The sequence below is a fragment of the Fringilla coelebs genome (genome assembly GCF_963513975.1).
Source record: "Fringilla coelebs genome assembly, chromosome: 4".
Lineage (NCBI taxonomy): Eukaryota > Metazoa > Chordata > Aves > Passeriformes > Fringillidae > Fringilla > Fringilla coelebs.
Window position 1 is genome coordinate 2575276 of NC_140032.1, and position 25257 is coordinate 2600532.

Sequence of the window (25257 nt, forward strand, 5' to 3'; positions counted from 1 at the left end):
CACCTGGGGTGTGAGAGGATGTTTTTAGTAATAAAGCTGCATTTCTCCCAGGAAATTGAGCTTGATTAAGGTTTTTGGCTTTCCTGGAGAAGCCTGCAGTCCTTGGGCTGGGAGTGCTGCTCCCACTTCAGCTTTTCCAGGGAATATATCTGTTGTGGCTGAGGCTGAGCTTCCTGCTCAGCTGATTTTATTGCCCCAGGTGCAGCTGCCAGGTGCCACCAGAGCAGCAGTGGGACGCTCAGTGCCACCTCTGATGGCAGCAGCTGCAGTCACTGCTGCTCCCTACAGAGCCCTGGGCACTAAAACTCAGCTCCAAAGCAAAATAGCTGCAGGGCAGGCACCTTGTCAGAGCTGTGAGAGGAGCTGGGAGGTGAAGTGGAGCTGAGAATGTGAGGAAAGAGAGAAGGCTGGGGATGGAATCATAGAATCCTGGAATGGTTTGGGTTGGAAGGGACCTTAAAGATCATCCATCACCCTCTTGCCATGGGCAGGAACAGCTTCCATCAGATCAGGTTCCTCCAAGCCTGATCTTGGGTGGATATTGGGATATTAGAGCATGGCAGGTCTGGGATGAGCTACAGAGGAAGGACTGATGCTTTGGAGGGGAATCAGCAGAGAAATCCTAATTATCCCTTTTTTTTTTTTTTGCTTCCCAGCACCTGCATAAAATTGAGTTTATTTTCTGGTTATTCTGGTTTATTTTCATGTTGCATAGTGTGGGCTGAGGGAAGCCCTTAAGGTAGAGGAGGCTTTAAGGTGAAAGCATCTGCTGCTTCTGGCTGCAAAGGGGGTTTTGTTCCTGCAGCACTGAAGGATGCTGCTTGCTCTCCTTGGTCTTGTGCACTTCCCACATTTTTCCATTTCTTTGCCATGAGAGAGTCCTGCAGGGTGGACTGAGGGAGATTATCCTGACCACAGGTGTGTTCTTCGTGGTGCACGAGGGCTGCACTGATCTGGGCCAGCTTGAACTGTATTCCAGCTCCTCCTGTACTGTATTCCAGCTCCTCCTCAGCCAAACCTCTCTCTTTTCTCTCTCTTTTCTCTCTCTTTTCTCTCTCTTTTCTCTCTCTTTTCTCTCTCTTTTCTCTCTCTTTTCTCTCTCTCTTTTCTCTCTCTCTTTTCTCTCTCTCTTTTCTCTCTCTCTTTTCTCTCTCTCTTTTCTCTCTCTCTTTTCTCTCTCTCTTTTCTCTCTCCTCTCTCGCTCCTCTCTTTCCTCTGCTTCCTCTTTCTTCTCTTTTTTCTCTTTCCTCTCTTTCTTCTCTCTTCTCTCTCCTTTCTCTTTTAGACCATACTTTGGGCTGAAGTTGCACTTTCTGTGCTCAGAGCTCTGACTGGCCCTGTCACATAGCTCGTGGCACTTCAGCAAACGCTGCCCTCATCTGAAGGTGCCAACTTGCAGAGATAAAGACGAGGGGAACACCCAAGTTTGGAGATCTTAAACTGTTCCCCCAGAAAACCTGATGCCAATGAAAAGGTGTTTAACTCTGCCCTCTGTCTCTGAAGCAACTGCTCCTGACAAAGCCTGTGAAGCATTTCTGGGACTTCCATATGGAAACTTGGTTGGTATTTGCACGAATTCTGCGACAGCCACATCAGATCCTGCTCTGAACTTCTGCAAAACCCCCATCAGACTCCCAGAGGAGCTGAACAGCTTCTGCTGTCGCTCGTGGCATCTGCTGCCCTTCGAGCAGCGGGGGTGGCACTCGGGGAGCATCAGGGAATGGGGAGGGAAGCAGCTGCCAGGGCTGGAGGCAGGGCTGCAGCTCAGAGGGAAGATGCATCTGCCACCACAGAGCCTGTGGCACCTCGAGGTCACCCTGCATTTGACAGGCCTGAATTGCTCATGGCTTCAAACTCCTGGCAGATGAAAGAGGCTGAAGGATTGCAAACAGGAGTGGTCTGAGGCCTGGAGGTGGGTCAGTGACAGAGCAGACACCTGTCTGGGAGTGCAGTTCCTGTCCAGCCCAGGTTGGGGATTATTTGCAGGCCGAGTGTTTTGTCCATGCCTTGCCCAAGGGACACGAGGCTCGGCTGCCTTTTGTTCTGCTCTTTCCTCCCCTAAAGAGGGAGGAACAGAGGATGCTTCCCTTGCCAGAGTCCTGGCTGACCTCTGCCCAACCCTCTGATGCTACTCCACCCTTGCCCTTCTTCCAGCTCCTGGGCTGCTTCTCTTCTCTCCTGTCTCCAGCCCTCTCTGGTTTCCACCACTGCCACCCTCTTATCAAACCAGTTTCAGTGGCTGGGGATGGGAATAAATCATTTTCCCTGCTTGGCTTTTCCCTATTTACCCATCTAATTCCTTTGGGACAGTGAGGAAAAGCTCAGCCATGTTTCAGAGCTGGGTGCTCAGACCATCCTTAGGTGTCTCCCATCTGAGCCAGTGAGTGGGAACGTTGGAGATGAAGCTCAGAACTTCCCTGAGCCTGCAATTCTGGATCTGGTTGAGGTGGAAAGAGCCATCCCCAGGCTGATTTTTTTTTCCTTTGCAGGGCTGCCCAAACTCCCCTGGCACTGAGGGGAATGTCAGCACTGTGGGTGCTCAGCTTTGAGGAGAGATTGTGGTGTCCATCGTGCATTTTGGAGGAGCCACACCCCAACTTTGGACTTAGTTTTGGATTGAGATGCTTGTGTGGGACTTTGTAGTACTTCTGATGGCAGCAGGCACCTTGTCTGGCTGTTGTCCATCCCTGCCACATCTGCCAGCAGAGATTCCATAGCTGGTGGTGCCCTCAGCATTCAGGTGTTTCCTGTGCTTTCCTCCCTTCACTTTTTTCTGTCTGGACAAGTTTCCATTGTGCAGGGATGCAAACACCCCAAGCTCTGCCAGCAGCAGAGGGTGATATGCTCGGTGTGCTTTGCTGGATGGGGACAGCATCACCCTGGATGCTTTTTGAAGCCTTCAGAACACTTTTGGCAGGGCTTATTCACATTTATTCCTGTCAAGCTATAAGGTGAAGGAGGCAGAGATTAGGAGGGGGAGTTAATCTGAGGGGCTTTATCAGGTTTCCCACACCTTTGATAAGCAGTTTAGGAGTCATCTGGAGGCTTGAAGCTCCTGCAGCCCCTTTGCACCCTCTGAGCCCTCTGGGGGGATGCTGAGCTCCATCAGCTCGTAGCAGGAAATGCTGCAGCCCCTGTCCTGTGTCGCCGAGTTCCTGTTTGTGGCCTCACTCCTCTGGGTTTGTGTTTTGTGGTGGAGAACTGTTGGCTCGATCCCTCAGAGGCAGCATGTGCTGCTTTCAGCTGCTGCCTCCACATTTGCTTATACAAGGCTTTAAAAAACCCCATCAATATTTTAGTTTCCATTCAAGCCTCTGCCTTGAAGCTCCCCCTTTTCATTTCACTGTAGTGCCTAGAGCCAGCTAATGAAATATCTCCCTCCTGCTTCAAATTAGGCATAAAAGACTTGTTAGAAGATGAGGAGAAGCTGCTGAATAATCCTGGTAATGTAAAAATCGACATTCTATAATGTCCCTAATTCTCCTAATTAAACATGATACATGAGTGTGCTACAAGAGTCCTCCAGCTGCTCCCTAATGAGATGTTGCAGGGACCACTTTGCTGTTGGATGAGGCTGGGTTAAACTCTAATTAAAGCCTTGCAAAAGGCTAAGGAGTTGTCTGGTGTAATTAAGAAACTTGTCTCGCGTTCTCAGTGCTGCCACCCCCAGTGACCTGCTCCTCTGCCCCGTGGGGAACCGTGGGTCTCTCTGTCCATATCAGGTGTCTCCTTGGAAACTTCTTTTATCTATTTTTTAAAATTTTTCCGCCCGTAGTTTCAAATTGCCGCGTCGCAGAGCAGCGGCGCGGCCTCGGCTCGGTCGAGGTGTTGGGTTCGGGCTGGGCTGGGGCGCAACTCTTGCTTTTGGTGCTGTTTTTATGCAGCATTTTCATCTTGAGGTGGCTTTTACCTGAAGGGGAGCGAGGTTTGGTAGCTGAGCCTTGCTGGCATGAGGGAGAAGCCGCAGAGGCCGCCCCAAAACATGCTGGGCGCCATTCCTTGAACGCCGCGGGCCTCGCAGGCCCTCAGAGCGGCGCCTCACAAGGCCCCGGCCATGGCCGAGAGCTCCGCAGCCGTGGACTCGGACTCGGAGTCCGCAACCACAGACGTCTCCTCGGTGCCAACAACAAGGACGAGCCTGCCCTCTCATGGCACCCCCATCTCGTTGTCAGGGTACCTCAAGTGCGACACGGACGATGCCAAGGAGGAGGCGGCGAGCGAGGAGCTCTTCGACGGCGTCAACTCCACCATCGTGTCCGGGGACAGCATCCGCTTCTTCGTCAACGTCAACCTCGAGGGCGCTCCCAGCGCCACCGGTGAGTGGCCCCAAAAAAGCAGGGATGGCAAAGGGGGGTTGGTGCTGCTGGTGGGATTTTGTGGGATCACAGCAGGTTGGGTTGGAAGGGAGTTTAAATGTTGTTTCTTTAAGGGTAGGGACGCCTTCTGCTAGGCCAGGTTGCTCCAGGCCGTGTTCAATCCATCCTTGAATCTTTGCTTCTGGCACAGTGTTTTAATCATCACTACTGATAAATGATGGGGGAGGAAAATAGCCAAGCCCTTCACCAAAAACTTCTGTCAATTTGTTTCATTTTATACGCAATTTTGAACTTTTTTCCCTCTGCACAAAATCAAACATTTTTCGTTTAATTTCCCATAAAATCCAGGGCTGATGCTTAGTGAATCCTTTGAAAATAAAGCTGGAAGAAGAAGGGAATCCAGATTTAAACTGAGATCCCACCTAGTGCCAAGCCAGGACTGAAAAACAGAGGTTTTAGGAGAAGACAGCAATCAAGTCATACAGCTAAAGAGGTTTTTTTGTGGCTGGTGGCTGTGACAATCTTGCTTAGCTGTAGCAACCATTTTATTTTTCTAGAAAATGTTTTCAATTTTAGTAAGATAAGTAGTTCTGAATTAGACAAAACTTAACCTTCTTTATTCCCTGGAAGTGTTCAAGGACAGGTTGGACCATGAGCAACCTGGTCTGGTGGAAGGTGTCCCTGCCCATGGAAGGGGGGTGGAACTGGATTATCTTTAAGGTCATTTCTCACCCAATTTGTGGAAGTTGGATTTTGTGGGATGTGCTTGGGAAAACGCAGCTCTGGGACACAGCAGCAGCCTGGATTTGTCCCAGCAGCTGGAGCCTGCCTGTGTGGACACTGACTGTTTTAGAGATTAAATGCACAGGCTCTGGATTATTCTTGGTGTCACAGTGTCAGAGAGTCCTTTAAGTTTGTTAAAAGTTATTTTGGAGTGACATGCAAATCCCAATTGATGTGCAGTGAGCAGTTACTGGGAATGGTGATGCAGACTGGGCACGGCCTGGACCCCTGTTTGACTATCTTGGAGTCTGCTTTTTGACTCTGAGCAATGACTTGAACTTAGGAATAATATCCAGCAATTTCCAAGCCTGCAATTTTCCAAATGCCATCTTAATTGAAAGATTTAAGGGAGCTGTGCTCTGCTATGACAAGTCAGGACTTAATGCCGTGGGGTGCATTGTTTAGGGATGAGGAATGCAAGTGCTGTGGATTCTTCTGCATCTGAAGAAATTCACTTTCCTTGTGTGTCCTCCTGGGCTTTTTTTTGTTTTCTCTTCCATTCAAAACAGGACAAAAAAGACTGCCTTATTTCCCTGAAGCACTGCTGTTTGTGCTGGTGCTATTAGTTGTATCCTTTTTTTTTTTTTCCAGCTGAGAATTATTAGAATTTTTAAGGAAAAATGGATTTCTGGTGTGCTGGGGTCCTGTTTCAAATGGAAGGCTGGAGATTTTTAAAACGAGCTTCAGGCAAAACAAAAGCCCACACTTTCAATAAGGACATATGTGAAAAAAGAGATTTTTTTTCCCCTCCATTGCAACATCGAAGTGATCCAGGTAGCCAAAATCCAACTTTTTCACTGTTATGCAAAGAATTAATCAGAGCCCGGGTGTTGGAGTCATCTGGGCTATCAGTTCCTTTACAGAGATGGTTTTACTGGAGTTTCTTCCAGGCTGGATTTTATACACATTAAATCAGTCTGTGGCTGCCCAGGGCACAGCTGATCCTCCTGGAGGGGTGACTTTTTGGGTGGCTGAGATGAGCCCCTTAAAATCCTCCAAGAAAAAGAACCTGAACTTCTGAAAAAATGGCCCAATTCCCAAACTGAGGTTTAATTATGCCAGAGCCAAGCTGTATCTGGGAGTGAATTGTTCCCTGCACAGAAATTCCCTTCCATCACTGCCACTCTTTGGAAGGTTTGCTTTTATACTCAGGTTTTGATTTCCTAGAACAAAGCTGGAGCTGAACCTTTGCATGGTTTGTCCAAGCTGGAAAGGAGGGGGAAATAAAAGTAAGGTTTCTCCAGGCAATGCCAGAAACCCCAACACCTCATTTCCTACCCCTGGGGAGCTGGTGCACCAGGATCCTACAAAATCCTCAGATTCTCTGAAAACACAGAGGAAAACCAAGCATAGGATTGGAATCTTTGCATCCTCATCTAATTTTCCTGTGTTCTCTTAAGCTGGATGAAATGCTTGAGTCTCTTGGCTGAATGTGGTGCCCAAACTCTCTCCTGCTGGAGACTTTTTTGGGTCAGCTGCTGTGAGGTTGCTGCCCACCTTAATAAAGGGCTAAAAGATCCAAAATTCCCATTTAGGGAGGGGATGAGTTGGAACCCTGGGATGCAGGTGCTGGCAGGCAGTGAAGGTGGAATTACAGGTGCAGTGACAGCTCTGCATCATCCTGTTGAGCTGTTCCTCTCTGTGTGATGTGTGTGCAGCTCTCCATGAGCATAATTGGATGCTCTCCACTGCAATTCTGTTTTACAAAGATCACTGTGTGGGATTAAGCTTTGAGCCAACAAAACACAGCACGACCCATAAAACTCCAAGAAATGACCATTGACATAAAATATTGGGCTTTGTGCACAGGTGTGTGTAAAACAGGATGGCTTGAAGAAATCTGGGGTTCAAAGTATGGCTTGTCTTATTTTTAATGAATACTGGCTGCCTTTGCAGGGAGTACTGAGCCCAAGGCAGTGCAGATGCCTGAGCACTAAAATGCTGCTCACTGGTGACATTTGGGTCATTTCTCCTGGGTGTTTCAGTGCTTCCTTGTGTTAACTGATGGAAGGGTATTTTTAATTCTCTTCTGCTTTTCATCCTTTTAACTTGGATTTTGGTGGTAACATTTATTTTCAGCGAATGTTCGTAGCTCTAACAGGAAGGTGGGTGTTTATCTGAAGCTGGAGGTTTTTGAACCTGGGATCTGCATTTTTGGGGGAAGATCCAGGGTGGTTTCTAGGCTGAGGCTTTTTCTGAAGTCACAATAAATGTTTGCAAGTAATATCACAGAATTGTTTGGGTGGGAAGTGACCTTTAAAGGTCATCTAGTCCAACCCCCCTGCAGTAAGCAGGAATGTTTTCCACTACACCAGTTTGCTCCAAGCCCCATCCAACCTGGCCTTGAACACTTCCAGGGATCCAGGGGCAGCCACAGCTTCTCTGAGCAACTGGGCCTCACCACCCTCATTGTAAAATAATTGCTTTTTCTCCTCTCTGTCAGTGAGAAGCCATTTCTTCGTTGTCCTGGCACTCCAGGCTTTTGTCCAGGAAAGCTTTATCTGCAGCACACCTGGAATTAAATCCCTGCAAGTAAATACAGCATTTTGGTTTAGGCTGGGCCTTAAATTTAATGGCCAGGTCATGCAAGTGAGTCTTGGGAATATGTGGGGGCACATCCTTGCCATCAGTCACAGTGTTCTTATCGTCTTGGCAGCTCCCTTAAATCAGCCAGGCACATATTTTCATCATTTGGATCTTGGGGGTTTTTTTTCTGTTTTAGGTTTTAAAACAATCATTTGAATCTTTTTCTTGTAATTTGGGCTTTTAAAACTGTTCTTTGGATGTTGTTTTTGTAGTTTGAGGCTCTGAAACAATTCAGCTTCACTTTTCTCACATTGCAAGAGGTTTTGCACAGTATCTCCTTACATTTAGGCACAATTTATCAAGGATTTGTGGAGCTGTATCTGCCTAACTTATCCCACTTGCTACTGATGCTCAGACTGGAGATTTTAGAGGTGCCTCCAGCAGTTTTGGGGAGACCAAGACAAACTCCTGCCAGCAGTGAGAAGCCAATTGGAAAGCAGGATGTGGCTCTGCCGGGGTGTGGGGGGGAAGCAGCGGAACACCAATTACGCTTCAGGAGAAATTAAAGGCCGTTCCACCCTGCTCCAACTGATCATTCCTAGATACAGAGACTCAACAGTTTCCTGTATCCCGCTCCAGAGGCACACACGTGCACGCCCGCCGCCACAAAACACGGCATCCAAGTCCTGGCCCAGCCCCTGCCCAGATGACTTTTTTTCTTCAAGGGGACGAGGAGAAAAGCTGGATGCTGGCGCCAAGGATATTCCAGGGAGAGTAAGGTCCAGAGACAAGTGGTCTGGGCTTGAATGGGTATCACTCTGCACACAATAGTCACATTTCCTCACATTAATACCAAGGTCCTTTTTATGTCTCGAGGCACAATGCTGACCCACGCGTTCCATCTGATAACTCCTGTTTTAGCAGTTTGATGTCAGAGTGGGATGTTGGGCTCCTGAGGCTTCCTACCCTCTAATGGAAAGTGGATATAGCGATTGTGTGCCGGGGAGGGGACGGCCTCCCTCCGAATTTCCTGACCAGGGTGTTTTCAAAGCGCTGCTTAGGAAGCTGAGGGAGGTGTGGGGGGAGCACGGGTGCTTCTGCACGGAGGCAGCAGCCTCCCTTCTCTACACTTCACCTTGGTGCTTTGGAGCAGCTAAATCCTCCCCTTGGGATTAAGTGTGCATGAAAAAAAAATGCACATTTTCTCGCTGCTCCAAATTGATTGACAGAAGCTATCACAGGTGGGTTTTTTCATGAAATATTCAGCTTTTATAGCACAAAAGGGTGTGACAAGTGACACCTTGCCCCTAATCAGTCGGTGCTGTCCCCTCTCTTCCCAGTTCCCCACCCAGGAATGTGAGGGATGGTTCTTCACCTGCCCTGCTGTTTTTGCTGTTTCAGAACCGTGATTCCCACCTGCCTTTGGCCTGGGGATTTGTGGGATGATCCCAGCAGACTTCAGGCTCTTTGCCTCAGCTCAGCCCATCACCTGTCGTGGGAATGTGGGATAATGAAGGCACAGTTATTTATCCAACAATATTTAACCAAAATAACTCAAATCTGATGGTGATTAGTCCAAGCTCAGGACAGCAGAGCAAAGAATCCCTCTGAGATCCTGTTTGTGCAATCCCTCACTGCCAGTGGTGTGTTAGAGGTGTCACTACTGCTCCTGACAAACTCCTGTCATGCCATGTGGTGATGGGGTTTTATTTAAATATTTTTTAAGGCAGATTTGAAAAGCAGAACAGTTTTTTTCTGCTCGCAGTGTGGTTCAACACAAGTGGCTGAGTCTCAGATTTGGGCAGACCCCTGATAAAAAACAAAGATAAAATAGACATTTTTTCTTTTAAGTAATAAGCCCTCAAAACCTTAAATGCTTCCAGTCACACCAGGTCCTTGATATTTTTCAGGGAAAACCATGGAAGTGCTAATACAGTATTCTGCTCTGATTTATTTTACTGTGCTTATATATATTTACCGTGAAGATGCACCAGGGAGTGTTTGTAGATCTAAAGAAATGTGCACGGCCAAAAAGCTCTTTTTCTCTCATTTCCACTCCTTTTATCCCAAAATAAAATGCTGTCTTAAGATGCTGCAGGCATCCAGTGGTGGCTTTGCTCCAAAGGCTTTTGGATCTTCTCAGGTGTTAAGGGCAGCACTGGGGACCTGGATGAGGAAAAGGATGGAAAGGGATCCTGGGTGAAAGGAGATCTCTTAAAGCAAAAGGTGAAAAGCCTTAAACTTTGGTATTTGACTTTCAGGGGTTTGTTTTCAGGCTTGCATGGCAGATGTTGTTACCTAAGCAGGGAGTGGAGGGGAAGCAAGGAGGGGATTTTGTTTCTCTGGGTTGCTCTCAGGGATATTATTAGGGCAGCTGGGATGAAACCGAGCAAATAAACTTCCAAGCATTAAATCTCATTCGTGTTGAAGTTGGACGGGGCCTGTTTGGAGAATAAAAAGGAGAGACAGGGTCCTGAGTGTGCCACGAGCTCTGATGGTGACAATTCCTCAGTGTTGTCAGAGCTGAGCTCCCTGGGAGTCGCTCGTGGGGTTCCCAGTAACGCTCCGTGCCTGCGTGCACGCATCGCAGAAACTCGGGATGCGCGTGGCGCCTTGATCTGCCTGCCAGGGGATGTCGGGGATGCGTTGCTGACTTTTTGGCTTTTCCCCTGGGCAGGACCTGGAGCAGAGCCCAACAGATAAGTTCAGCCACCCCTGGCAGCTCTCCCTCAGCTGTGTGTGAGGACACACAATAATGCCCCTTGCTCGCTTGCTTGCCTAAAATAGGCTTTTGCTGCCTGCTCTGTCCAGCAAGGAGGGCCACAAAAATAGACGTGAAAATTTCACGTGGTCCCGACCTCCTCATAGAGTTTCATTGTGCTTAATTGTGATGTCGAGGTGTGAAATCTCAAATTACTGAGATTTTCAAGTTACTGCTCTTGGCTGAGGAGATTGATGGGGAGTTTCTTGTAGGGTGAATCCAGGGTTTTCTGTATCCATGTCGTTCCCATGAAGGGCTCCTCTGAGGAGGTGCAAGGGCCAATGGTGTTGGTTCTTTTTACCCCTCCTTGGCTGGAGGGAGGCAGGGATGGTGCTGTGGAGGAGGAAAAAATGAGTGGCAGGCTGGTGGTGGTTGGACTTGAGCTTTGGATGTGTCATAGGCAACCTCCTGCTGGGTTTGATCCCTCATTGCCCGGCAGGAAATAAATGGATATTTATTGTGAGCAAGGCAGAAGAGCACTTGAGAAGTCTCTGTGTATTTTTCCCTTCCCTTTGTCATGTTCCAGTGGATTTGCTGCTATCCCTGAGTGATGCTGTAGCACTCCAGTGAGCGTTTAAGATACCAGCCCAGAACTGGAATGGCCATATCCATCCATTTCCTTGCCTGGATTAAATCTGAGCCGTGTGCTGTTGGGATGAATGATGAATGAGGCTCTGGGCTTTCCAAAGTGCCACCTCTGTATCCAGAACAGCTTTTTTGAGAAGTTTGAAAGATCCTGCTCCAACAGATGTAATGAGATGTTTTTGCTTCTGTTGATAAAGCAGCACTTGGTGCTCTTCCAGCTGGGTACGTGAGAGAGCTGTCAGCAAAGATTGATACACCTTGAAAATGATAAGAGGAGCCAAGAGTAGCTGCCTGATAAAAGCACAACAAGAATTTCTGTTCCATTTCCATGCATCCATGAGTACAGGCTGCAGCTCTCTCTTCAGCATGTGCCTGCTATTGTTCAGGATTGTGGGTATTTTTTGTCTCTCCAGAACTATTTCTTGCAAAAGCAGATAAACCAAAACATGTTTTCTCCTCAATGAATATTTATGGGCTTCCAAATCTCCCCGCATACTTCTGCATGTGTAATTAGGCTGGAAGTTGGGTAAGTGAGCATTGGAGAACTACAGATGTGAGAGCCTGGGGAAAATGCTTGATGTTTCTGGTTTATTTGGGTGCTTGCTTTTTAATAATAAATTGCACTTTTTAGATGAAACAGCTTGTGTTTTCCAAAAGGCGCAGCAAAAGCAGGAATAATTGGGGCTGTTGCAGCAGCAGACTTGTCTGGTTAAGTGATGCTTTTAATCACATGTGCAGCATCCAAGTGAAATCTGGGAGAAGTTGGCTGATGTAACCAAAGCTTCTGAACCACCTCATTTTGTTTAGGGGAAGATGAAGTCAATCCTTTCCGTCTTTTCTACAGCTCTCCTCCCACTTTGAGTTGGAGCCTTTGAACCCCATTGAGGGCAAAACTCAAATTTCTGTTTGATCAGTGATGATTCTGTTTAAATCAGCTTTCTGCATGCAAAAGATAATTGGGGATTTTTTGAGTTCTGGAGTTTTAATGTGAGTTGCACCCTCAGTTTATTTTTTGGAGAGTAGCAGGGCTTGGCTTGAAGGTGCGTGGCCAAGTCATGGGATTGCAGCAGCTCTTACAGGTTAGGATTTGGAAGTAGAGATCTGGAAAGGAAGCAAAACCCTCATCTGAATAACTGTAACTCCGTGTTACATCTCTGTAGTTTTCCACAACTTGGCCTCTGGAAAAGTTTTGGTCTTCAGTGGGTTTTTTCCATGCTGCTGTGCTCATTCAAATTAAAGCTGTTCATGTGTTTTGTTTTGGTAGCAGCTCAGGTTTTTGGGGGGTTTTTGGAGAACTTAAGGAGAAGGATGCCAGGCTGGAAGTATTTAAGTCCAGGTTGGATGGGGCTTGGAGCAGCCTGGTCAAGTGGAAGGTGACCTCAATGGTCCTTAAGGTCCCTTCCCAAACCATTTCGTGATTCTCTGCACAAAAAGTACCTGTGGGACAAATAATGCCACAGAGAGGCTGCCTTGGCTGCAAGGACTGGGCTTTTGGCAAATAGAGCTTGATTTTGTTTTGTTTTGTAGCTGATACCCAAAAAATGCTTTGTAGTTACTCTAAGAAAATGTTATTGTTGGCGCTTGGAAGTTTGAAGTGGGAATTTCCCGGGTTCCCCCATCCTGTGTATTCAATGACATTTACTAGTCCCTAAACAGCAGTTTTCTTTCCCAAGAGCTGTGTTGCTTTCTCCTCAGATTTATGGAGGCAGCGTGGTGAGTTGACAGGACATTAATGTGCTCATCTTGGAGTCACTGCCTGCAATCCCTTGGAAGTGCCTGGCTGCTATTGTTGACTCCTTAACGAGGACAAGGAGGGTTTCCAAACGAGGGTGACTCATGAAATCGTAGCCTCAATCTATCAAACAACGATGCATTGGATTAAATGATTACTTCAAGGATTAGGAGTTAGATTTTTGGGGAGGTGGAGAGGGAGGGAGAGAAGGGAAGAGCAAAAATACATCAGAGTTACAAAAACCCAGCCAAAAAAAGCTGCAAGACACAATCCCCTAGTGATCAGATAATGCCAATCCAAGCGTGCTTGGTTCACGCTTCCAAAATGGGAGATGTTGTAAAAACTGAATCTCTGCTTTTCTCTAGAGATCATCCCCTGCCAAGAGAGTGATGCTTCACCTCCTCCTGAGCCTCCTGCTCGGCTCCTGCTGCCTGTCAGGTACCTCTGATAGTAACACTCTTCTGATGTGGGTTTTTTTTTCCTTCTTTCCAGCTGAAAGTGAAGGTGCTGGCTGCGTGTTACTGCACACATCAAGGAAGGTAAGTAGAAGTGCTGTGTGACCAATTTGGTATTTTCATCCTCAGAAGTACAGAAAAGGATCATGAAACAGACTGAGGGGCTGTTTGTCACTGGCCTAAGCCAAAGGCATTTAAATACTTCTTCTCTTGAATTCCTCTCCCTTTCTTTAAACATAAAAAGCCACGTGCTGCTCATTCTCAGAACAAATTCTCTGTAATTCTGATTGTTCCGCTGCTTTTTGTCCCAGACAATTCCTTGACATGTTAATTCATCACTTTCTCTTCTGCAGCTGCCTCCACAGGGATCCAAGTGTGTGCTGTAGAGGTCCTGGCTGCTGAGCTCCTGTGGAGCTGGAAACAGAGACACCCAGCAGACGTGGCTGGGATGTGGTTCCCTCTTTATTCCAGCTAATCAGTCATCCTCCACGAGGTTCAGCAGGAGTGAAATCCCTGGAAACAAGCAGGCTAGGAGGAGGATTAGGAGCCCACACTTAGTTTACACTTGCTCCTGAGACTGTAACTCACTAATGATAAGGTGAAAGTGCAGAAAAATCCTTGACAGGCTTTGTTATTCCAAACCTTCAGCTATGGAAGGACACAGAAAGTACTCAGGGAGGAATTGGGTTGGTTTTTTAATAACTCCTCTGTGAGGGTGGTGAGGCCCTGGGACAGGGTGCCCAGAGAAGCTGTGGCTGCCCCTGGGTCCGTGGAAGTGTCCAAGGCCAGGTTGGACATTGGGGTTTGGAGCAATCTGGGATAGTGAAGGTGTCCCTGCCTGTGGCAGGGGTGGCACTGGGTGATCTTTGAGGTCCCTTCCAACCCAACCCATTCTATTCTCTGCTTCTGCATTTAGTACCATGGGAACTTTTGCCTTTAGGGTTGTGAGGCTGGTGGTGCATTAAGTTGTCTTGACTTTTTGCCTGAAGGCTGGAAGGAGTGGCAGTTGTCATGGGAACTTGTAGCATCACTGATCCTGGTAAATCACAGAATCATTTCGGTTGGAAAAACCCTCTAAGGTCACCAAATCCAACCATTCCCTCAGCACTGCCAAGGCCACCACTGACAATGTCCCCAAGTGCCACAACCACATGGCTTTTAAATCCCTCCAGGGATGGGGACTCCACCACAGCCCTGGGCAGCTTTGCCAGTGCCTGAGATCTTGGATTTCAGGCTTTGTTGCAGGTTGTAACTTGAGGTTTTAGTTTGTGTAGCCTTGTAAGCTTTGGGGGCTTTATAGGGAATCCCAGAGAGCTCTTTAATTCTGCCTTGCTTTAGGACTCTAAGGCAGCCCAGATCCTGAAAAGATATTTCAGAAGTGTGAATTAGTAGTGGGAGGAAATGTGTGATAGCTTTAAAAACCTTTCCTCCAAGTTAACAAAGAACCCCAAAGCAAATAAATACCAAAGAAAACACCACCCAAAACAAAGCCACCACCAAAAAAAAAATTAAACATTGTTTGGTATAGAATCATGGAAAGTTAAAATAAGCAGTTCCATGCTGAGGAATGAGAATGTATTTATCCCTAATTTGTCTTGTCTAATCCCAGTGCCAAGGTTCTCAGTCATACACACTTGACTGAAAGTAACCTGAGAACTTAATCACTTAAAAGTGCAAATTCTAAGCCCAAACTCAGGATCTGCCTCTGATAAGAAATAGCTGGAAACCGCTAACTCATAAGTGTCTCTTCTATTTTGTTTTTCCTTTTCAGAGCTGTAGGATTCTTGCTTTTTCTGGCCTGTAGTTCATGCTTGAGCATTTTAGTGTACTGTGGAGCCACAAATACCAGAGAGCTTTAGCGGGGCTTGAGAAAAAGACACTTTTGCCAGTTTTTCCCTCCAGGGAGGATGAGTGGAAATTTTGTGCTTCAAATGCAAAGGAAATTGAGACCTGACTCATGGAGGAGATGGCTCCAAGTGTCTGGGAAGGGGGAATCACCAGCAGAGAAGTGAGAAGCTTTGTCTGGAGAGGTTTCCCTGAAGGTTGTCCCTGTCTCTGGTGGGAGCCTGTGGTTCTGGAAGGGCAGTTTGTGTCTCAGGCAGTTTGCTATCTAGCAGGGCTCTTGGTGGGCAGGAATAAAGGTTCTTCACGCAGATTGAGCTGTTTAATCACCATCACAGAGTGGTTCTGAGGGAATTGGCCCAAAGGACCATGGCAGCAGCCCAGGCAGAGCTCTGCTCAGGAGAATGGGATTTTTTTGGACACCACAAAAAATTTTCTGGTGGCTCTAAGTGAAGGTGTCTCCTGAGCAGCCAGCCAGGAGAGAGCTTGCATTTTGTGCCTTGTTGATAAGTTAGAATGTGTGATTTTGGCCTGCCTGAGGTCAGGGGAGGCTGTTTCAGTGTTTTCCCTCTTTTTTGGCACAACAGCCTCTGTTCCTGTCCTGGTGCAATGTGGAGCTTTGCAATCAAGGATGCCCAGAGCTGTTCAAATGGCTCTTGGGTAGCTGACTTGGGTTTCTTCCTAAGCAGTTTCCAGCATCGAGTTTCCAGCATCAAGTTTCCTGGTGTGACTTGACTATCCAGCTAAAAATATTAGTGAGGGAGCATTCATTAATCTCCCCTGAATCCAATGAGGGTCCTGGCTGGAACAGTTGTGCCTGAGCTGTTGCTGAGGCTTTGCTGTGCCAGTGCTTCCAGTAATTTGATTTTGGTGTGTCTCAGGGAGAGATGGATTTCTCTCCTTTCATGGTGGCTGCTTGCCTTGTGATGTTTAATGTGCATAAAGCCTCTTTAAGCTCAGAGTGTAGATTTAGATTGGATGTTAGAGATGCTCCCTTGTGAGGGTGGGGAGGCCCTGGCACAGGGTGCCCAGAGCAGCTGTGGCTGCCCTTGGATCCCTGGAAGTGTCCAAGGCCAGGCTGGACATTGGTGCTTGGAGGAACCTGGGCTAGTAGAAGGTGTCCCTGCCCATGGCAGGGGTTGGAACTGAATGAGCTTTGAATTCCTTTCCAGCTCAAACCATTCCATGACTCTATAATGCCTTCCCTAATCTTAGGAACTGATAATAATGATAAATGGGTGATAAATATTCCCCCTATTTCCTATAAAGAACCAACAGCAGGGAAATGAAACAGCTGTGGGGCATGGAAAGTTATTTTTCCAAGGCATTGCTTGAAGCCTGTGGCTCAGCTGGAGCTAAATCCTCCTGATTTGCAATGAGCTGCTGCTGGTGCTGTCAAGCACAGCTCAGTGCAGGATCAGGGTTGATTGAGATGAACTGGGGCCTTCCAGTGCCTGAAGGGAGCTACAAGAAAGAGAGGAAGAGATAACTTAAAATAGTCTGGAGTGACAGGACAAGGGGAAATGGCTTCAGACTGAAAGAGAGTAGGTTTAGACTGGATACTAGGAGAAAATTCTTTATCATGAAGATGGTGAGGTCCTGGCACAGCTTGCCCAGAGGAGCTGTGTCTGCCTCACCCTGGAAGTGTCCAAGGCCAGGCTGGATAGTGCTCTGAGCAATCTGGAGTAGTGGAAGGTGTCCCTGCCCATGGCAGGGGATGGAACTAGATAATCTTTGAGATCCTTTCAACCCAAACCATTCTGTGATGCCTTAATCTGGGCAGATAACCCACATTAATGCCTTTGATTAATTTTTTGTTGTTTCTCCACTTTCTCCTTCTGCTGTCTTGCTTCTGGTTCCTTCTCTCCAGAAGTTGGTGACACAAAGCCACCTTTGCTATATTCAAAACTCTTACTACAGATGTGTGTTAATCTGCTCTCACTTTGAGACAGACTCACTGCTTGCACTTCTGAGGTGGAGTTGTAGCTGTGCCACCGTCTCCTCTCCTACGAGCAGATGGCTCCAAAGCCTTGGGGGTGGGAGCTGAAACGCTTCAGAGAATCCTCCCTCTCAAGGATGCTGTGGAAAGAGTGATTGATGCAAAGTAAAACAGTGCTAATTGCAATGGATGTGTACTGACAACTTGATAGTTGCTGTGATAATTACAGTAATTAGGGAGATGTTAGCATTTTTTTGCCTGTGTCTATAAATGGAAAAGGTAAGAGAGAGTGTGCATGGAAGGAGAGGACCCATGAGGGATGGCCCTGCACCCTGGGGGGAACGTGGCATGGTCCTGGCTGGGGAGGCAGCTGGGGATCAGAGTTGTAAAAGCAATTCAGAGCTTGGTTCTTCCTGAGCTTGAGGGGAACTGAGGGTTTCAATGTCTCTTGACAATCTGGTTCTCAGCATCACGAATTGAGCCTGGCAGCTTTCCCATGGGAAGGAAGATCCATAGAACAGCTCAGTTCCCATTTCCTCACTCAGGCTGTTGAAGGAGAGGGCCAGGATTGTCAGCCCTCCTTGTCCAGCGCTTGTGTGTGGATTTCCAAGGACTCTGCAATGGGAAGGAGGCATTTGTACTTTGATCACTCAATTAATCACCTTCCCAGCTGACAGGTACAGAAAGGAGTTGAGGTTCTGGAACACATGTCACAGACAGGTAGAAAGAATATAAAAGAAAAGCCTCATAAAATCAGGGCTGCTCTGTTAAATTAATAGCTGGCCTCTTACTTCTAAGTACAGCTAAGTACTTTGCAAGTTCTCATGCAAAAACATCGTGAAAATGAGAGTTTGTTAACACAACAGTCTATTTCTAGGGTAAAAAACAAGTGCACCTATATAAACAATAAGCTCAGTCCCATAAGAAGATAGGTGGATAAACAATAAGCTCAGTCCCATCAGTGAAGATAATATGTAAACAATTCAAGAAAAGAAAGATTTGATAGACAAGTAAAATACCTTTTACTAACCAATAGAGTAATTAGCAAGAAAGCTATTAACCAGTTAAAGTTGCTCACGAGGGCTGTAAAAACTGTATCAAATGAGTTGTATGAATAAGGAATTCACTTTTCCTGCATGAGTCCCAACACAGTGGGGCTGTGTCTTCCATCTCCCAGTGAGTTTGGGACAGCAGAAGGAACCAGCAGAGAGCTGGGATAGTTTCAGCCTCTGCTGTCTTTTATTCATTATTGCTTTAAAGCTAAATCCACAAAGGAAGAAAACTTCCATGAAAGTGGAAAGAACAGAAATTTAGCAAATGTCAGAAAAGGTGATGGGCTGGATGAGATTCCCCACCTGCCACTTCAGGCTCCCTAACTGGGAGCACTGGGGACAGATGGTTCCCAGTTTGAGGAGAACTGGGCTGACTTGGCACTGAGATTCATACTGGTAATTTTTCGTGTTGCTGAGCTAAGTATCCATTTCTCCCAAATAACTTTCCCATGTTTTTTCAAAATTCATGAATTACTTGAACCTAAAAAAGATTTTAAATGCTACCTTAAGTATTTTTGCTTTTAGACCAACTTACTCTAGGCTAAAAAATCCCCAAAACTGTTAGGATAAGTCTTGAAAATGCAAACCTTCAATGAGTTAATGCATAAAATGCCTTTTCTCCTGTGACCTGAATGGCCAATAGAATCTTTGGTTGGGTGATAACTTCAGCAAAACTGCTTGTGAAGGACCCAGATTCTACTTTGCTGGTTTTGTGTCTGATGCTCTGACCTTTTCTCAACACAGTACCTGAAATTAAAGAATTTTGAGGAGGAGGTGAGAGCCCAGAGAGACCTGGATGGCTTCTTGGCCAGAGCCAGCATCATCCTGGATGAAACAGCCACGTCCTTGGACGATGTTCTCCGGGAGATGCTGAAACACTTCGCCGAGGATCCTGAGAACATGGAGCCCAGCTGCAACTTCGAAAAAATCATGAACACTTTATTCACAGATTCAGGGACCCCACGGGAAGGGAACGGTAATCAGCTCTTGGTTTGCTTTAGCTGCTGGGCTGCTCTTCATTTGCCATCCTTGCCATGGTGGGGTGCTGAACAATCACTGTGTGGTCCCCAGGCTTGCACGTTGCATGTCACCCCGTGGGTTGATTTTTTTTTCCCATTTCACTCAGACTGAAGGGCCTCATTTCTCCAGGGTTTTTGTGTTTTGGTGAAGTCTTGCCCCTGTTTCATTAAGATCATCCATTGTGGTGCTCTCTGGGGTGAGGAGTCAGCAGCGCTGGGGTGTCTTGTCTGCATAGACCCTTTTGGTTTGCTTCTCCTTGTCAGCAATGATTCTTTTGCCTTGTGATTCTCCACCTGAATTCACACAGGCTGGGGAATTTTGCCTGTTTTGGATGAGTAATTGGGTAGGGTTGATCCTTTGTGTCACTCCCAGCCCACTGGAGGAGATTGGAGACACTTGATTTTCCTCCAGAAGCTCAACTGGGGCAGCCCTAGCCAAGGTTGTTGCCTGGGTATCACCTTAAGCTATCAACAACTGGTATCACCTTGAGCTATCAACAGATAGTATCACCTTAAGCTTTCAACAACTGGTATCACCTTAAGCTATCAACAAATGTTGTAGTTTAGTGTAAAAAACGCTGCCTTTTAGCCCAAGATGTGAAGAAGCTTAACTGAGCATTGTTTCTCTGTAGGCACCCCTGATGGTTCAGAGTCAACAGGAATGAATGCACAATCATATCCATCGCACCTCAAATGTAACTGTCACAGCCTGAGTGAATTTGTTTAACAGATATGTCAAGTCCTGAGCATGTAGTAAGCATGTTCATGCTTTGGTTACTTCTTGCTACCTGTCTTAGAGCTTCGCATTTGTAATCCCTTTAATTTAGGCTTTCTGCCAATAAAGAACAAAAAGTAAGTAGTGCTGTAAAATAGTGTGAGAGCAGTAGCTGGGAAGAGGGGGAGAGAGGGCAGGGGATTGGGAAGGTGACACCCCTCCCAGTCCTGTCTGTGTGTGTGTGGTGCATAATGCTAATCTAATAACCCAGTACTGCAGTAGGATGATGTTGGGAGGAGAAAGCAGCTGCCTTTCTAAGCTGTGAATAGTTTCAGGACACAGTTCAAAAGCAGCAGGACAAATGTTTCCATCTCTCTCTGTCAGCCCCCACCCCTGCATTAGTCCACTGGGTAGATAGGAATGCTTGGGATTAGTAGTCAGCTTCCATTTAGACAGAAATGTTATTTACAGCTGCAGAATAAATGAGGACAGCCTGTGATGTTTCCCTCTCTTCTCTTCCCAGTTCACCTCTTATCAGACACAATTCAAGGGGTCACAGCCACGGTCACTGGGGTGCAGTATCAGCAGTCCTGGCTCTGTATCATGTAAGTACCTGGGTTAGATGAACAAAATCACTGACATCCAAACGTTTTCCTGCTGCTGGGAGGAACAGAGGTTCAGAATGTGCCCTTTTGGGTTAAAATGGTGGTTCTTGTTCCATCCATCCTGTGGGATCTGTCTCTCTCTGGGCTGCTTCTCTTTGCAAACACATGCAGTAGGTGACCACAGCCCCTCCAGGGCATTCAGCTCTTGGATGTTATAGAAATCTGCTGTTAACAAGCTAAGAATGCTGAAAAAATGAGCCAGAAAATGCTAATTACTGAGAAATGCTAATAAAGGAACTTCTCAAAGGGACAAGCAAACTGGTTCATGGGCTGCTTTGCCTGCCAAAGTCTGGGAGCCTGGACCAAAAGATTTCTTAGCTCCTTTGATGGAACCATCCAAACTTTGTAGCTGAAAATTGAAGTCAGACATTCCACACTATTTAGACACTGATTACTTTGTCTGACAATTAATTTAGACGCTGATTAATTGTCAACACTGTTTAACATTGGAGGAGCAGGCCCTTAAGAACTCTGTCACCTGGGATTTATGAGATGTGGTGGCTTCTCCCCAGCTTGCACTTGACCAGAACTGGGGTTTGAAGTTATTGTCTCCAAGTCAGGCCTGTGGGGTGAGCCAGGCTGTCCCTTCACAGGGACAGGCCACAACCTGAGTCCCTGAGCCAGCCAAAGCAGTGCTTTTTTGCCTCTGTTGCTTTATTCCTGTGCAGTCTTAAAGTCAGAGTTGTCAAGAAATATGTTAATTCCCAGAGAAATGGCTGGGATATGTGGGATAGGTGCCTAAAGGCATGCACATATTTTAGCCTTCACAGCCAGTTTGCTGGGACAACTGTCACAATAGTTTTCCTTCTGCTTGCTCTTCTCCTGCCCTCTGCTTATGGCTGGGGAAAATGGAGAGAAATAGAGGATTAAAAAAAAATAATAATCAAAAAGGAGACAACATCATCAACAAACAAGGTCTGTTTTGAATCTCTTATGAAAGAGAAGGATGTGATCTCCATGTGAAAAAGAAGTGATGGCATATCAGGGCTGTGTCCTGAGAGAGAAGAGAACTGGATGGGATTTTGTGCTTTGTCTGCTACTTTTTTACACCTGGCACGTACAGAGCAGGACCACAATGAACAAAACCAGTTTATAAAGTAAAATGGTGTCAACCAAGAGGACTTCTGGGCAGTTTTCTCCTCTTTGGATGCCATAGGAAGGGTAGCAGCAGTGAGGATATGTGGGTGCTGCTGATGCAGAGGATGGAAGTTGCTCTGTGGGGTGAGACAGCTCTGTGGAGGGTTTTGGGGAGTGTTGCCTTAACACCAAAGCATTTTAAAGGTCAGGATACAAATGCTGTGATTACATACATGAGACTGAAAAGGGTGGGTTCAGCCTGTTAGGAAAGTGAGCCAGAGCTTAAATGCATCCATGTGAGTAATCCTGGCTTCCATGACAAGAGATGATTTAAAAAATAAGCTCACAGCCTGAAGGTGTCTTGTGCAAAACTTTCCTTGTTTCTTCCTTTTGTTGCTCTGAAGAGGGAGAAGAAAGTGGTGGGAAAGCAATGATGAGTTATTAACTATAATTATCTAATTATTGCACTGTATTTCTGCTGGAGTTATTGTGCAACAGATTGTGAACCATATTTTTAGATCTTACATTTTTCTTGAAGTCAGATTGCAAAACAGCTTCCAAACCTCTGAAGTAAAAGGAATTTGTTGATGAAAAAATTTTCCATATGAGTGGGAAGAACCTTTAAGATATCTGCTATTCTTTATCCTTGCATTTGGTCTATACCCTTTGCTAAATTTTAAATTAGCGCTGCTGGGTTGGTGCACCTTAACCAACTTTTAGTTCCTGGTGGATGAGATAAAATTGATATAATAAGATTATATTGATGAGGAGGAACAGCTCAGAGATAAGATTTTGGTGGTGTTGCTTCAGCATAGATGATGAGGGGAAATATTAACAGCTGAAATTAGTTTGGGGTGAGAAAGGAAGGAATTTTGTAGGATATTCACTGAGTTGTGCAGAGCCTGGCTGCAGAAGAACATTCCTAATGAAGACAAAAATGTGTTTCTCTCTCCTTTGTGCTGGAAAGAAGGTTCTTATTTCTTATCTGATTTATCCTCTGTGAGAAAAGCAGTGGGGAAAACCTGCAGTTGAAATAATTGTTCTGCTTCTGTTGGATTTGGTGCTTTCCTGATGGTTTCAGGTCTAGAGAAGCTCCAGCAAGGTCACACATTCCATATGGAGCTGGGCTTCAGCCACAGGGCAGAACAAACCCTTGAGGAATTGAAGATCTCAAGGTTTCAATGTTCCTGTGAAGTCCAGGAAAACAGCTGAATTCTGATTCACTGCAGGCTCTAGGGGTGATTTGTCAGGAATGACCAGAACCTGATCCTGCTGAGGCCATACCAGGCTACATCAGCTCATGGAAAACTTGGGATTCTTCTGTTAAAATGAGAGCTGAGAGTATCAAAGCCTTTCATGCCCCAGTGACCAGCAGAATCCAGCTCTGGAAGAATGAAGGTTTCTATTTGTGTACATGGTCATTTCCTAACTAGAAAGCAAATCTTGGGAGTTATAGATGAGCTTCATCAGCCCAGGACAGGATCTCATACCTTTGAAACCATGGACACAACTCTTTTTTTCCTCCTATTCCTGCATTTGCCAGAACAGGAAGACCCAAACTGGCCCAGAGATCTCCTGTGCTTCCCTGGGAAGCTGCTGCTGGTTGTTTCCTTGGAGAACCTGGGATGAGGGGTAGTCCTGTCCCAGAGTGGGGAGTGTTTTCCTCAGTTATTTAAGTGAGGAAGCTCAGCTGCTGGCAGGACCTGCAGCATGGAATGACTGAAGCAGGCAGAGGTGCTGCCAGGAGGGTGCTTGGAGCTCTCCCTGAACCACCCAGACCTGCCATGATCCCAGCACAGAGGGGGAAACTGGACATTTTCCATGTCTGGGCTGGGAAAAATGGATAAGCAGTGGGAGCTGCTGGTTTTGGTGTTGCAGTTTTGTGCCTCCAAAAGGCCAAGAAACCCCTCCTTATCCCATGAAGAGGTGACTCTATCACAAGCCAAGTCTTATCACACCCCACTCCTTCTTTAACTGCCTAACAAATGAAGATGAACATGCCTGATTTTTAATTTTTTCCTCTTGGAGTGAAGGATATATGATTTTAAAATGGCTTAACTGTGTGCTGGTATATTTTTCTCCCTCATGTCCTGCTAGGAAAAACATCAGCTCAGTGGGTTATGGAACAAATATCCCTGAGCTGATGGAACTCCCCAGGCATCCCAGCTTCCAGGCTGTGTTCTCCCTGCCAGCAGATTGATATAACTGCTGATTTCCAGAGCTGAATCCTTAGAAAAATGTGAAATCAAGCTGCTCCATAGTCTGGATGGAGTAGTTGTACAGCCATTTCTGGCTCTGCATGGACTGGGCATTAAAGTGATTTCCTAAAGCTCTTTTAACAGGCAGAGCAGAGGGGGAAAAAAAACCTCTCTGCAAGCAAAGAGTGGTTCAGTGGTTTGTGTGCTCTGTGTTGCTATAGAATTTCTGCCTTTGATGTGGCCTGTCATGGCAGTGACTCCTGTGGAGGAGTTGAACTCAGGAAAACCCAGGTAGCCTCTCAAAAAATAGGTATTGTGAGATGATATTGGATAACCAGCAAGGCTGCTGTTGAGATAATCAAAATTGGAGGAGTAAGATCCCAAATTTAATGTGTTACTGTGAAAAATGTGACTGGTGTCTTTCTGAGCAGAACTAATGCCAGTCCATTTCATGTGTTTAAGGGTTCTTCCAGACCCAGAGGTCTGTGGGTTTCTAGAAGAGTCACATTGTCTCTGATTTAGCTGTTGAATAGATTGCAAATAGAGATGCTTCACTTGCTGTTTCTTCCTCAGATTATTCTTTTAAAGGGCAAAATGGGAAATTAAAACAGTTGGACTGCTTAAAACAAATATTTTCATTTAGAGGAATGATTACATGATTTGGAGCCTTGGAAGCAAGAGCCTCTTCTCCACAATTTACAGCCATCATCTCTCAAGTGTTCTTTGGGCTCAGAGAACCATATAATTTTTTAAGGGCCTCTCCACCCTTTTTGGGTTTTCCCAGATTATGCTGGAGAGCTGAAGCTTTTGCAGGTACTGTTTTATGAAAAGAAAACCTCAAATTCAACCTGTGCATTAGGAATTGGGGTCCTGAAGAAAAAAGATGGCTTGTTTTGCTACCTGCAGGGTCTGTACAGGGGTGAGAAGCCTTCTTATAGAATCAGGAAGGTTGGAAAAGTCCAACCCTTAACACAGCACCACCGTGTTCACCTCAAAACCATGGCCCCAGTGTTGAGTCTGTGAGGTCCCCAGGACGAAGGAGGAATTAAGAATCTGACTCCATGTTCTCAGAAGGCTGATTTATTATTTTATGTTATATTATATTAAAGAATGCTATTCTAAAACTATACTAAAGAAAGAGAAAGGATACAGGCAGAAGGCTTAACAAGATACTAATTAAAAACTCATGACTGACTCCTCAGAGTCCAACACAGCTGGACAGGGATTGGTCATTAAGTAAAAACAATTCACATGAAACCAGTCAAACATGCACCTGTTGGTAAACAATCTCTAGCCACATTCCACAGCAGCAAAAGAGGGAAAAGCAAGTGAGATAATATTGTTTTATTATCTGAGGCTTCTCATCTTCCCAGGAGAAGAAATCCTGGCGAAGGGATTTTTCAGAAAATATGACAGTGACAGCCCCAGTGGCACAGCCAACATCTGGCAAGTGTTCTTTGAATTCAGAGAACCAATTAATTTTCTTTTAAAGGTCTCTCCCCTCCATGCTGGGCCATCCCAGGTGGTGCTGGAGAGCTCCTGCAGGTGCTGTGTGCTGGAAAGGAATTCTCAATAATCCTTCCCCCAGGAGA

General features: G+C 46.1%; 1 protein-coding gene across 2 annotated transcripts in view; it reads left to right on the forward strand.

Annotated features, from left to right (window-relative positions):
- Positions 1 to 25257, forward strand: part of SLC4A11 (solute carrier family 4 member 11) — a 92737-nt gene that overhangs the window by 20475 nt on the left and 47005 nt on the right. Inside the window, exons 3-7 of one of the 2 annotated variants that reach the window (XM_084204499.1) lie at positions 4173 to 4316; positions 13196 to 13242; positions 18736 to 18967; positions 19643 to 19705; positions 20249 to 20330. In XM_084204499.1, coding sequence (XP_084060625.1) covers positions 4173 to 4316; positions 13196 to 13242; positions 18736 to 18967; positions 19643 to 19705; positions 20249 to 20330 — 568 coding nt within the window. The remainder of the gene's footprint in view (positions 1 to 4172; positions 4317 to 13195; positions 13243 to 18735; positions 18968 to 19642; positions 19706 to 20248; positions 20331 to 25257) is intronic. The other variant, XM_084204500.1, reaches the window with a different exon arrangement.